We start from the raw sequence: 12,295 nt of genomic DNA on the forward strand, positions 1-12,295 counted from the left end.
ATTTTTTACAGTAATCATACATATCAGTTTATGTTTGAGTTAGGCGTGTTTAGCCTGTACCAGTTGTGAACTCGAGATTGGGCAGGATACGCCTTCATATTTTAGTGTCTCTGTGGTCGCCGTAATGCCTGAACCCTCTATCATTCTAAGCTATTATCAGCACATGGACTGTACTCGATTTCTACCGCTTGACATAAATCGATAGTTTAATGATCTTTAATTATCACAGTGAACTAAAGAGTCTTTTTCTCCCGTATAAAGTATTTTTAGGAAAAAATCTTTATAGTCATAAGGTGAATTTTCATCATGATATTTGTTTCTGAAGCACAAGATAATAATACGCACACATAATTTGATGTAATTAAATAGACATTGGTTGTATCAGTTGACGTCGGTGCGTGCGCTGAGAGTGAGTGAACAGAGCGCCTCCTGGTGGTGTGAGCGGCACAACAGCGAGAGTCGCAGGTGCTGAGGCTCGCGCTCTGCTGCGTATATCGCTGGATCACTCAGCGCTCCATGCCCGGCCTTGTAGCCAAGAACGGCAACAGCCTGTAACGATAATTGCTAAGTAAGCAACAGTCTACACGAAAATTGGTGAGTAAGCAACTACCTGTCACGGTAATCAATAAGTAATCACAGACTGTCTCGAAAATTGTTATGTTAACAAAAGCCTGTCACACTTACTAGTAATTTAACAAGAGCCTGTCACTGTAATTTTTACTATTATAATTATTCTACGAAGCAATTTTCGTGGCGCCTGGTTCAAACGAATTTCGAGGGCACCTCACGCATAAGATTAATAGCAAGCGAAAAAAATAAATAGACACACGAAGGGATGGGAACGGATACAATGACTAAGGGCTAGATTCATAGGCTATGTGAAATAGTTCAGTCTTTAGGCGTCGACGAAACACCTACAACGGAGTCAATATTGCGGAAGCCGGCAGACAGTTCCAGGTTCTGGTGGCGGCGATCGGGAACGCTTCTTCACCGACGGTAGATAGACGTGTAGATGGAACGAGGTCCGCTGTTGATGCCGAACGCATTCGTCTCTCAGAAGGCAGTTCCGACATGCGCTGCAGACATTCCGTGAGATAAGGAGGTGCCAGACCGTGAAGGTGTCGGAACGTCAGAAGAGCGACCTTGAACTGTCTGTGCTGCTACATGCGCAGCCAGTTAGGATCGCGAAATATCGGCTTCACATGTGGTCGAAGTTTCGCTTATTTCTCACGAGGCGCGCAGCGGAGTTCATTTCGGATTGCAGTTTATTTAGATCCGTTGTCGGAAGTCTAAAGAATATGGCATGACCATAGTTTAATCAGGTCAAAAAGAGCGCCTCTACGAGGGGCTCGAGGACCGGCCTCGAGAGACAGCGGCTGACGCTACGTACTTGTCGCAGAGCGCTAAAACAAGAGGTTGTGACTTTGGCGATGTGATTGTTCATAGAGTTCTGAGTTCAGTAGAATGCTGAAGTTACGAACCTAAGACGCAGGCGGGACGAACTCGTTGCCTACGCGAACAAGGTGGGCCGGAAGCTGATGCTGGCACCGAGCAGTACGTGGCAAACCAAATCAAGTCAGTTTTTATGCATTGAGCTGGAGCCGGTGGCTCATCCAGTCTGAGACGGCATCCATGCAGACAGACATCTGGTCCTGTAACGCTGCAGCGTCAGCCGGTGCATAGTAGACATAAATTTGAGTGTCGATGGCGAACATATGCGGATTCAAACTTGTGAATCAATTATATGCAAGACGTCGACAGTAGCCTATATAACAGGAAGAGGATCGGGCCGAGAACTGATCTCTGTGGTACGCCGCAAGTGACCAATAATAGCGTAGAAGAAGAGTTCACGCGTCGAATGCATTGGAATCTATGGCTGCGATAAGACTCGAACCACCGCAGCAATTTGCGTGCAGGCCGAATGAAACGTCAAGTCGACGCAAGAAAGTAGCGTTGTCGACGCGTCCGACAAGTCGAGTAAAGCCAGTGCCGCAATTTCGCCGCGGCCTACTGCTCGCAGAATGTCTGAGAGCACCTTCAGCACGGCAGTTTCCGACGAGTTGAGATGACGGTATGTAGACTGGAGGCGAGGCTTGACACCAAACTATTGAAGATGGCTGTACAGCTGTCGGACCACAATGTGTTCCATGAGTTTCGACAAAATCGACAGGTTGGAGATGGATCGATATAATTTGGGATCAGAAGCGTCAATATCTGCTTTTTTTCAATAGAGGCGTAATGTTAGCTGATTTGGAGATCATCGGAACAACACCGTCGGTGAGGAAGCCGTTGAGTAGCTCGACCAGAAAATGTGACAGGCTTGCGACATTCCCCTTAATTAACGATGTTTGCAGCGAATCGCTGACACACTACTATATAGTTAGGCAGCGAGCGCACCGCCGCGACGACATCTTCAGCTGTGATGCAAGCGAATTCTTGGAGCACAAAGACGAACGGGCACGGTGTATATGTTGCTGGCGGAGCATCGGCTGACGACGCTCACACAGCAGAAATTTTGTTTTCGAAAACCGCATGAAATTCCTCTACGCTAACGTCTCCCGAAACATCTGTATGACCTCTTCCCACGAATTTATATAAACTCCTCAAGCATCTCCTGAGGCAATCGCACACGAGCAGCTAACCAATAACTTAGTGTTGTATTAGCCAGCCAGCCTGTATGCGCATCTACTTAAGACTGCTCAGGCAATCGTGTTTAACGTGATAGTGTCGAAATTACTACCTTGTCGATTCCATTAATAATACCTCACCATGTCTAACTTTAAATACGTAAAACTTAAAATTCAACTCTCTTTATTCATCCTTCATGTCTTAATTAGGACATCATCTAGAACCTATCGGGCCTCGGCAATAAATTAAGAATTCAATTAAACTAATCATTAAATCAACGAGTGTCATAGAAACGACATCATTAGCTGTGCTCACGACGAGGTCTGGACAATACACGAACCGCTGTAAAATAATAATTCCTAAATTTAATACTCCTATGAAATAGCAGTATTTACTAAAAAATTTGCACACGAACCGCTGTAGAATAATAATTTCTAAATTTAATACCCCCATGACATAGCAATGTTCACTAAAAATTGTGGTACTGTATCAGTTTATTCGGGCTCCAGGTTTGAGGGGGCAAAGCTGCTGTGATGTACTTGTATATAGCACTGCACCTGAGGCGGGATGAGCTGCTGTGATGTACTTGTATATAGCACTGCACCTGAGGCGGGAGGAGCTGCTGTGATGTACTTGTATATAGCACTGCACCTGAGGCGGGAGGAGCTGCTGTGATGTACTTGTATATAGCACTGCACCTGAGGCGGGAGATGTACTTGTATATAGCACTGCACCTGAGGCGGGATGAGCTGCTGTGATGTACTTGTATATAGCACTGCACCTGAGGCGGGATGAGCTGCTGTGATGTACTTGTATATAGCACTGCACCTGAGGCGGGATGAGCTGCTGTGATGTACTTGTATATAGCACTGCACCTGAGGCGGGATGACGTCGGGATGCTGTGTGGAGAGGTGCGTGAGGACTTGCAATGCACCGTCCACATCGGTGGCGCTCCACTCAAGAAACTGTATATTGTAGAATATTTTAAACATTGAAATGCAGCATTTATAAAAAAACGCCTTGTCACGAATGACGTTCGGATTCTTGGATAGATGACTTCACAATGTAATCTCATGTATTATAATAAGTTTTTAAAGCAATGAAAGTAATTATGCAGTCATTAAGTATTATTCCAACTTAAATGCTGAGTTAATGAAAAAATAATATTTAAATATTAGCGCTCATATTTAGCAAATTATATTCACTCAAATGTTAAGTCTAAAAAGCCTATATATTAAATTTTTAATGTAAGTCAAAAATACTCGAGCAACTGACAGCGAGGTTGGAAGATATGGCTACTTGAGGTGATAATTCAGATAATCCATGGACTGGGCAGCCTTCCTGACTTTCGGAAGTCCATCCTTGCATCAAATTGAATACTTTAGACCAGCAAGGCTGGCTCGGCAGGTCGACGCTGACGCTCACTCGAACTTCGCTAGGAGGCGCGCGTGGTTCGCTCGAGTTGGCGCTTGACGAGCTGTACAAATCCGACACGGAGGCGGGCACGGAGCCTCGTATCATTACGCCGACCGGGTAGTGGTCGCTGATGTCTTGAATCTGTTTTAAAATTATTATCAGAAGAATGGGTGAGAAATACACATTTGCTGACTACACGCTGTTAATTTTCCACTGAGGAGAGTGTGGTATTGTGATGAAAGTGTTCTAATTGTAACATAATGCAAGTCCTATTTTCATTAGAGGGTGCGGAAGTTCAGTTGTTTCTAGGTCTTAAAGTTTTCAGAGAAAATTGAAAATAGTTTGCAATTTTAAAAAGACACAGAAAAAGTGTGGTGGGTCGAATCATGTTCGGGTACTGCCCTGCTGGATCATTCAGCTGAACTTGAAACAATAAAAGCGTGCCGAACAGGAAACTGGTTTCTACTATAATTATGAAAACTGGTTTGAACAGTTTTTCACTCATTTTATGAAATTCCACTACCACGCGTACCGGCAGCAAAACTTTCTGAACGAAATAATACGAAGATAAATTAGCTGGCATGTTGGGAATGGAACAAAGGTGGAAAGGTAATCCCTGCATGATTGTTTGTACAAGAACTATTTTCCAGTTTAACTACGGGAATTTCGAAATTTTACTAAGAACTACGAGCAAGGTCCCTGAAGGGTTACTAGAATTTGAAACAAGAACCAACACCAGGGGCCACGGCTATAAGCTAAAAAAATTGCGCTGCAACTTCTCCACGCGACAAAATTTCTTCTCGCTTCGAATCACCGACATGTGGAACAGCCTCCCCGATATTAGATCTATGAACAAGGCACGAAATGGAAAAGAATCGGCGACAGGCCACATCAGGCCTACACTTCAGAGCCGACATCACTATGTTATGTTATGTTATTATTTAGAAGGCTGTAGTGTTACTCGCCAAGTCAGAGTTTGATTTGATGCCGAGAACTTCATCGAAGTAGTAAGTGGTGGCAGTCTTGTAGTACGCTGCCTTCTGCAGGGTGGAGCCCGCCAGGATGATCCTATGCCAGATATCAGAGAGAAAATCAAGAGCAAATTCAATGGAACAACGGAAAAAGGTTAAAGCATTGCATTATGTCTTCCCATCCAAGAACAAAATTCAGTCCATCGATTTTATCACTCAATGTCCAGACAACAACTGGTATGAAATAATGAGTTTAACATTGACTCTCATCTTCGTGCTTAGCCTCTGTCGTTAAGTTACAACAGAATTCTTGTTAAATTGTAAACAAGTGTGCGTTGCGTTTGTAATCCGTGTATGTAATTGTAACATGACGTTCAAGGCGTATAATATAGAGCTAGAGAGTATTTTTAATGTATTTCTCTAATAAACTCAGAGAAATGAGTGGGTAATGGTCCACTTATTTATCCACTCACGCAGTAATTTTTTATCAACAGTTCGAGCAAAGCGCGAGTGTATTGCAGTTACGCACTTAATGCCTGGCAAAATTGGGTTTTGAAGAACCACTTAAGAACAAGTGGGTGAAAAAGAATTTTTTTATAATGGCTCGTTCATTTATCGTAGAGTGGAAGCAAATTCAAATCAAATATTTCAAAGATCTATGTAGTCATTAGTTGCAATAAAACGCACCCTACTAAGTTCAAAGTAGTTTGGACATACTCTGCATGTTTCGGATTCCATCATCGTTGTCCTTGCTACCACTGGAAGTCTGGAACTATTCAGTATATGTTCAGAAAGCGTGGAAGATACTTGGCTAGCGTGGTGCAGTCGGTATATGTTTATACCTACCCTTCGTATGCAAAGGACGTGGTCTTCGTGGTGGTGCCGGTGAAAGTATACCACCAGCCTGTCGCATGGGCAAAATGTGTTTTTGTGGTGTGGTTCAGTATACTCGTAAATCTATACCCCACCTGTTGCATGGATAAGACGTGGTCTTCGAGGTGGCGTCCGCGTAACTATATACGCACCTGTCATATGGACAAGACGTAGTCTTTGTTGTGGTGTCAGCGTGGTCAGAAATGAGCCAATGGAAGCGTGGGTCTGTGTAGAGTCTCATTTGTTCGTACTCCTCTTGTACGATGTAGTTGCAGCCAGCGTTGAAGTCTCCAAGAATTATCGTATCTGTATACAGAAATTTAGACAATGGCCTCACCATCACAGCTTGCACAATCGGAGTACTTGAAATCTATTTCCCGATTCAACCTTGGATTACCAGCATACGTTTACCACACTTAATCCAAGACCTCTAAAGATTCCTCTATTTTTAAATGCACCTTGGTTGCATCAGATTACCCGTAGGCTCAATTGAACTGAGGACAACCAGCGTGGTTTTGACCCTTCCTATAGTTGATCCATTCTCTTGATCCTAGAGCCAGGTAATTTCACAAAAAAAAAACTAAGCCTGCGAGCTAAGGAAATAAATTGCGCTTAGCTGCTCATGGTCCAAGCCCGCTTACAGTCTTAGCTTCAGAATCAAACTACTTGAATACTACGTTCTGATTCAACCTAGAAAATTCACCTCACTTAGTTCTAGACAACTCTAAGTTTGACTAGACGATTACCAGCACAGTTTAGGAGCCTCAAGCCTGTTTACCAATTGAACTTGATACGACCACCATAGTTTGCCTCAAGTAAAGGAAAGAAATTAAGCTGTAATATTGAAGCCTTTACCAGCACGGTACACCTAAGAAATTTCTTTCGATTATTGATTAGATTATTCCAAATATCAGAATGGCTAATATATAATCATTTGGCACTCCTTTTCATACAATAAATTTTTTGCCTGAGTATATATCCCTCTCGAATTAGGAATATAACAACTATTTTCGAAATATTCTATCAGAGAGTTTGGTTGACGCTCCTCTGTAAATTGTCAATATATTCGACAATCTTAACATTCTGGGAAATATAATTTGGAAATCAATCAACGATTTGATTTCTTATATCCCATCGAATACGCTCTTACACCACTTGTACTCAAGCTGATGGGTTAACTTAATTGCTACGAATGACGGGTTTTTGAAATCAAAATTTATTTCGCTAAATTTTAAAGCAACGTTTTTTTTTTTCACTGTTAACGATGTTCTTACTATCAGGCACTTCCACTAAACGAACAAAAGCGAAATAATTTTTTTGTATGCTGCATAGTGATGTCGGTGCTGAAGAATAGGCCAGATGTGGTCGGTCGCCGATGTTTTTATTATAGTCTCGAACTCGGTAACACATCCAATCATTCGAAAAATTGATAAATTTGTATCGTAAATCCATTCACCTATTGTATAACGAAGAGCCCTCGTCGTAAAAACTCATATCAACCATCATCTCATTGTTAACTTATACCCAAGTAGGTAGGGTACCAATCATGGATTTTTCTGCCAAAGAACACACAACGAGCACCCGGCAGCAGTGATCAAACCTTCAATTCCTAAGTCAAGAATCATCTGATCGTAGACGTCCACAAGGGCGTCCATTTCGACGAGAGCGTCGGAGGGCTTGGCATGCAGGGGAATGACGGCAAACTCGCGCAGGGGCCCCGTGCTGTTGCTGGTGAAGTGCGCGATGAAAGGCTCCACTTGGAACACGTCCGACTGCTCCACGTACTTGTAGCCGTTCACGAACGTCATGCGGCTTGGCATATACACGAACACATATCTGCACATAGGGGTTTGACGTAAAAAAACCGAGCAAATATTACATTAGTTTAACTGCTGCTGACGCACTGAAGACCTGATGAAGTGTAGAGATGAAAATTTCAGCACAATGCTTCGCGATCTTCTATTTTGGCGAGTAAGCGTGCATATAGAGACGTGGACACAGTCGTGGACAAAACTTTTGTCGCAACTGATATTTTTTGTATTGTTCAATTATGAGGTCTAAAACACAATCAGGAAACGTCAAATATTTATTTTTCAACTTGAACATAAAAAAATATTAAAATGAACGAAATCCTACACGAAAAATTCGAAATACGGCAAATTTCCTCAAGGTATCAATATTTGCAGTGCTGACCCCTATTACGAAGAACCTCTTCTATTCTCTTTGATTCAGTTGATTCAGTACTGAATTGTTATAATTGACTCACTGTTCCTTATAAGAATTTCTTCCTATCCTCGGCGACTCAACAGCCACGTAGAGATTCTCGCTGCCCATGTAAGTGTTGATAGCCGTGATCAGCGCAGGTACGGCCGTGCCCGTCGTATCCGTCACTTCTTGCAGTACGATCAAATCGTAGTTAGAAATGACCTGGAAAACAGCCGTAGTCGCAGTTGTGTTCCAGGAAATTCCTAATATATATAAAGGAATGAGTCTGATCGTTCGAATAGTGACACACTTTCGAAAATGAGGAACAATTAATTTGGCTCCTTATTGTTACAGTGCTCGACTCGGCATGAGTTGAAGTTTTGAGTGGCGGTGAGCCAGCAATCATTTGCACCGTGGTGCAGCAATTTATGATCAACACTCAAGAATTTTTCATACCATTCAATTTGGAATAATTTTAATGCCATCCTCGCAGAAATTAAGCGAGTAACCAAGTTTCGGGGCTGCTGGAAAACATTTTGGCAGGACCCTGATCTGAACAAAGTATTGACGATCGTGGCCATGGCTAATTTCTTCAAGGAATCTCAATGCTTGAGGTGTCCACTGGCGCGAAAGTTTACTTATTAAGACTACGTATGTAGATGCGTGTTTCCGGGAGCACTTTTGGATAAATCTAAAGCAAATACTTCGTTTATTTTACTTCTATCTTGCCCTAACGCGATAAATACAGTATCCATCCATATAATAGTGGAGTGACCGGGATCAGGAAGTTTACTTGTGAACCACGGCATGCTGTCCAGCCATCTGATGGACGGCTGATCTCTGTACGTTGCTTGGCTACCTGAATTCACAATTCTTATATCCGTTCACCTGGTCCGTCACGTTGCAGCTGCTGGCTGCTCACCTGGACAGTGACGTCCATCACGAGCTGGTCCATCACGAGCTGGTCCATCACGTTACAGCTGCTGGCTGCCCACCTGGACAATGATGTCCATCACGAGCTGGTCCGTCACGTTGCAGCTGCTGGCTGCTCACCTGGACAATGACGTCCATCACGAGCTGGTCCGACACGTTGCAGCTGCTGGCTGCTTACCTGGACAATGACGTCCATCAAGAGCTGGTCCATCACGAGCTGGTCCATCACGTTGCAGCTACTGGCTGCTCACCTGGACAATGACGTCCCATCAGGAGCTGGTCCATCACGTTGCAGCTGCTGGCTGCTCACCTGGACAATGACGTCCATCACGAGCTGGTCCGACACGTTGCAGCTGCTGGCTGCTCACCTGGACAATGACGTCCATCACGAGCTGGTCCATCACGAGCTGGTCCATCACGTTGCAGCTACTGGCTGCTCACCTGGACAATGACGTCCCATCAGGAGCTGGTCCGTGACGTTGCAGCTGCTGGCTGCTCACCTGGACAATGACGTCCATCACAAGTTCGTTCTTCATCTTGGCGACGCCGTAGCGCTGTAGGTTCCAGCAGCCGATGCGTACAGGCTCGTCGAGGCAGTGTTGCCAGCGGAGGGCAGAACAGAAGTCCACCATTAAGGGGTACACGCCACCTGTTTCCTTGAATGCCTTTGCCCTCTGACCAGGTACCTTTTGATGAAAGATAATGACTCTCACAGATTTAAAAACCTTAGTTTTTAAGGTAAGGTAATTTTATGTTCTTCAATTTATATTATATTTTGACACAGTATTATCCTGGAATTGGTAGCAAAAGACTACAGTTTCAAATTATTCTCAACTTGAAATTACTTACAATTGGCTTCTAATAAAACTCTATCTGTTACATTATTTTCATGCGTTTTACTTAAAGATCAAGGCGAACGTGCACCATATAAATGATTTATCAGCTAGATCGATTTTCCGTGCTCATACAAAGTTAACTCAAAACTCCTTATCTGTTAGCTGAGTACACCAGTCGCTATTACCTCTTTTTCCGCTGACATGGAGACTACGAGAAGTACGAATAATGCCCAAATAAACATTCTAATTTAGAATGATTTTTAGTTTTACAGTCATTTGTTGATTCTAGGATTGAAATGTCCGAGAATGTAACGTATTGACGCATAGAAAAATATAGATGTAGAATAAACACGGCAAATGTCCATATTCATCAATGCCTAGCTTAACTGTGTTAATACCAGGGATAACTATGATCAAGGCAGGGATAACTTTTTGTTATCCCAAGGAAAAGTTATCTCAAGGCAGGGATAACTTCTCCAGGGATAACTGCGAACAATTGGAGGCGAGTCGATTTCTTAAGTCCGTTAAACAGTCATTATCGTATTTTAAGTTAACTATGTCGATGTATGATTAATTGTTGTATCCTCCCACTTTAAATATGCAAACCAAGTTACAAAAGCTTGAGAGTTTTCTTGAAATGCTTATGAGAAAAAGTGTCCGATTAAAAACCATAACTCAGTTACCCCGGGAAGGGAATGACGCGGCATGATTGAAAGACACGAGCAGTTTGGTGCGCGCGCCTGACACGATATATATGCCAGAATTAATAGCATAGTGATGTCGGCGCTGAAGTGTAGGCCTGATGTGGCCTGTCGCCGATTCTTTTCCTTTTCGTGCCTTGTTCACAGATCTAAACTCGTGTCATTTGACCGGATCTTTTCATGACTGGCGATAGTTTGAAATAGCTACTAGACTTCCACCGGGTAAATATTTTGAAAAGCAGAGCAACAGCGACAATACTCAGCAAACTTCCTCGTTGATTCCGCCGCAAGCTCGCATTCAAATTGTGTTATATTGTCTCATCAGATGATTCAAGCCCAGCTTCATTGTTGAGTTTTTTAAATTCCCGTTCATAGTCAAGAATTATACTATCCCAATGCCTTAATTTGATTCAAGTTGAAATGTACTTGTGCCGAAAACATCTTACTTTTAAAATCTATTTTGTCACGTTAAGTTCAACTTTTCTTTACGTATAAAAATAATAATAACAGTTTTGTATGGAACTATTTTTCACGAGAAAAAATCCTCAAATTATCAAGTTTTAATAATTGTAACATTCCATGAGCTACAGCAAAACATGTTTTGAGCGTCCCGACCTTCCTAAAAAAACGACTTGCTGCCGTACATTTGCAGGCCCCCTAACAAACGAAAGATCTCTAGACAGAAAGGCTTACGCAACAGCGAGTTGAGTGGGTCAGACAAACATGAAACAGGATATACAATTTGTCCTGTTAAGAGGACAGCAGGAGCAGCATATGGGATGGTCCTGATGGGTGGAGATTGGTGGAGGGATTGCGAGATGAGATACTCTCGTGATTAAGGTGGAGTAATTAATAGTGTTATAAACTATTAAAATGGTTTGGCCATGTCCAGATAAGATCTCAAATTTATTTAATTATTATAAGCCTGAAATTTCGTCTTGAGCTCATTTTCTATTGTTTTACGAAGAAATTAGTCTCCTTGTAAAAAGTTTGGTGTGATCTCTACTCATTCCGAAAGAGCCAAGCCTGAACATGAATCTGCACTTCGAATATAGAACAAGCAACATAGACGTGCCACACAAGTGTCGTGTGAAATTATTATTGATTCTACAACAACTATCACATGACAATTAAGCGTATCTCTCTAGACTAGACTCTAGAGGATTTTTTTTAAAGAATATGCTCATGCTTTCGATCTTCGTCACGCGTAACAATGTTCATTTCGAGATCATATTAAAATATTTTCTTTAATCTTATATCACGTTGCACTTATCCTACACTTGCTAAATGACGCTTCAAGTGAAGTTCTTCTGAATTGAAAATTTTAAATACTATATGCATCCTGCACAAAAATTGCTCATATAAGAAATGGGACTTTCTAGATAATATTAATTGTCAATTAACTAAAATAGTAACGTGTACTCCTAAAACGAGTCGAACGTTTATTCGATTGGGGAAATTTGATAACTCGATTCGTTCTTTGATTCATGATCATTTATATGAAATTATAATTCCCCTTATTTAGGTACAATTATAATTTCTCCTCGATAAAAAAAATTCCTCCTCAAAATAATTTTCCATTTGCTAAAGTATGCAGTGCGTCGTACGGATTTAAGTGAGAAAATGAGGTTGTCTTGCAGTGATGGTTATATAGGTTCTTAACCTTCACTTGCATCGCACGTCAATAAGCTATATTACCACGTTTTTCTTAGCTCGCTTTCGTGTCTGTGAT

General features: G+C 42.2%; 1 protein-coding gene across 1 annotated transcript; it reads right to left on the reverse strand.

The window, feature by feature from the left end:
• Window positions 1-248: 248 nt before the first annotated feature.
• Window positions 249-10,153, reverse strand: LOC108666990 (deoxyribonuclease-1). Its single transcript, XM_018153967.2, has 9 exons — window positions 10,048-10,153; window positions 9,527-9,712; window positions 8,155-8,315; window positions 7,489-7,724; window positions 6,041-6,194; window positions 5,010-5,112; window positions 3,904-4,185; window positions 3,504-3,593; window positions 249-549 (listed from the first exon to the last, which is right to left on the reverse strand). Exons 1-9 carry the CDS (start codon window positions 10,102-10,104, stop codon window positions 382-384), a joined length of 1,437 nt encoding a protein of 478 aa, XP_018009456.2. The 5' UTR covers window positions 10,105-10,153; the 3' UTR covers window positions 249-381.
• Window positions 10,154-12,295: the final 2,142 nt, after the last annotated feature.

This window comes from Hyalella azteca, unplaced genomic scaffold (genome assembly GCF_000764305.2).
Source record: "Hyalella azteca isolate HAZT.00-mixed unplaced genomic scaffold, Hazt_2.0.2 contig4495, whole genome shotgun sequence".
Lineage (NCBI taxonomy): Eukaryota > Metazoa > Arthropoda > Malacostraca > Amphipoda > Hyalellidae > Hyalella > Hyalella azteca.

What these genes read in the sequence shown, in the direction of transcription:
- LOC108666990 (XM_018153967.2), bottom strand. Translation starts at nt 10,104, where the DNA reads ATGTTTATTTGGGCATTATTCGTACTTCTCGTAGTCTCCATGTCAGCG. An exon ending in TCAAATCAAACTCTGACTTG is followed by an intron (nt 4,186 to 5,009) that starts GCGAGTAACACT and finishes ATTTTAAAACAG; the next exon opens with ATTCAAGACATCAGCGACCA. An exon ending in CCATATCTTCCAACCTCGCT is followed by an intron (nt 3,594 to 3,903) that starts GTCAGTTGCTCG and finishes TACAATATACAG; the next exon opens with TTTCTTGAGTGGAGCGCCAC.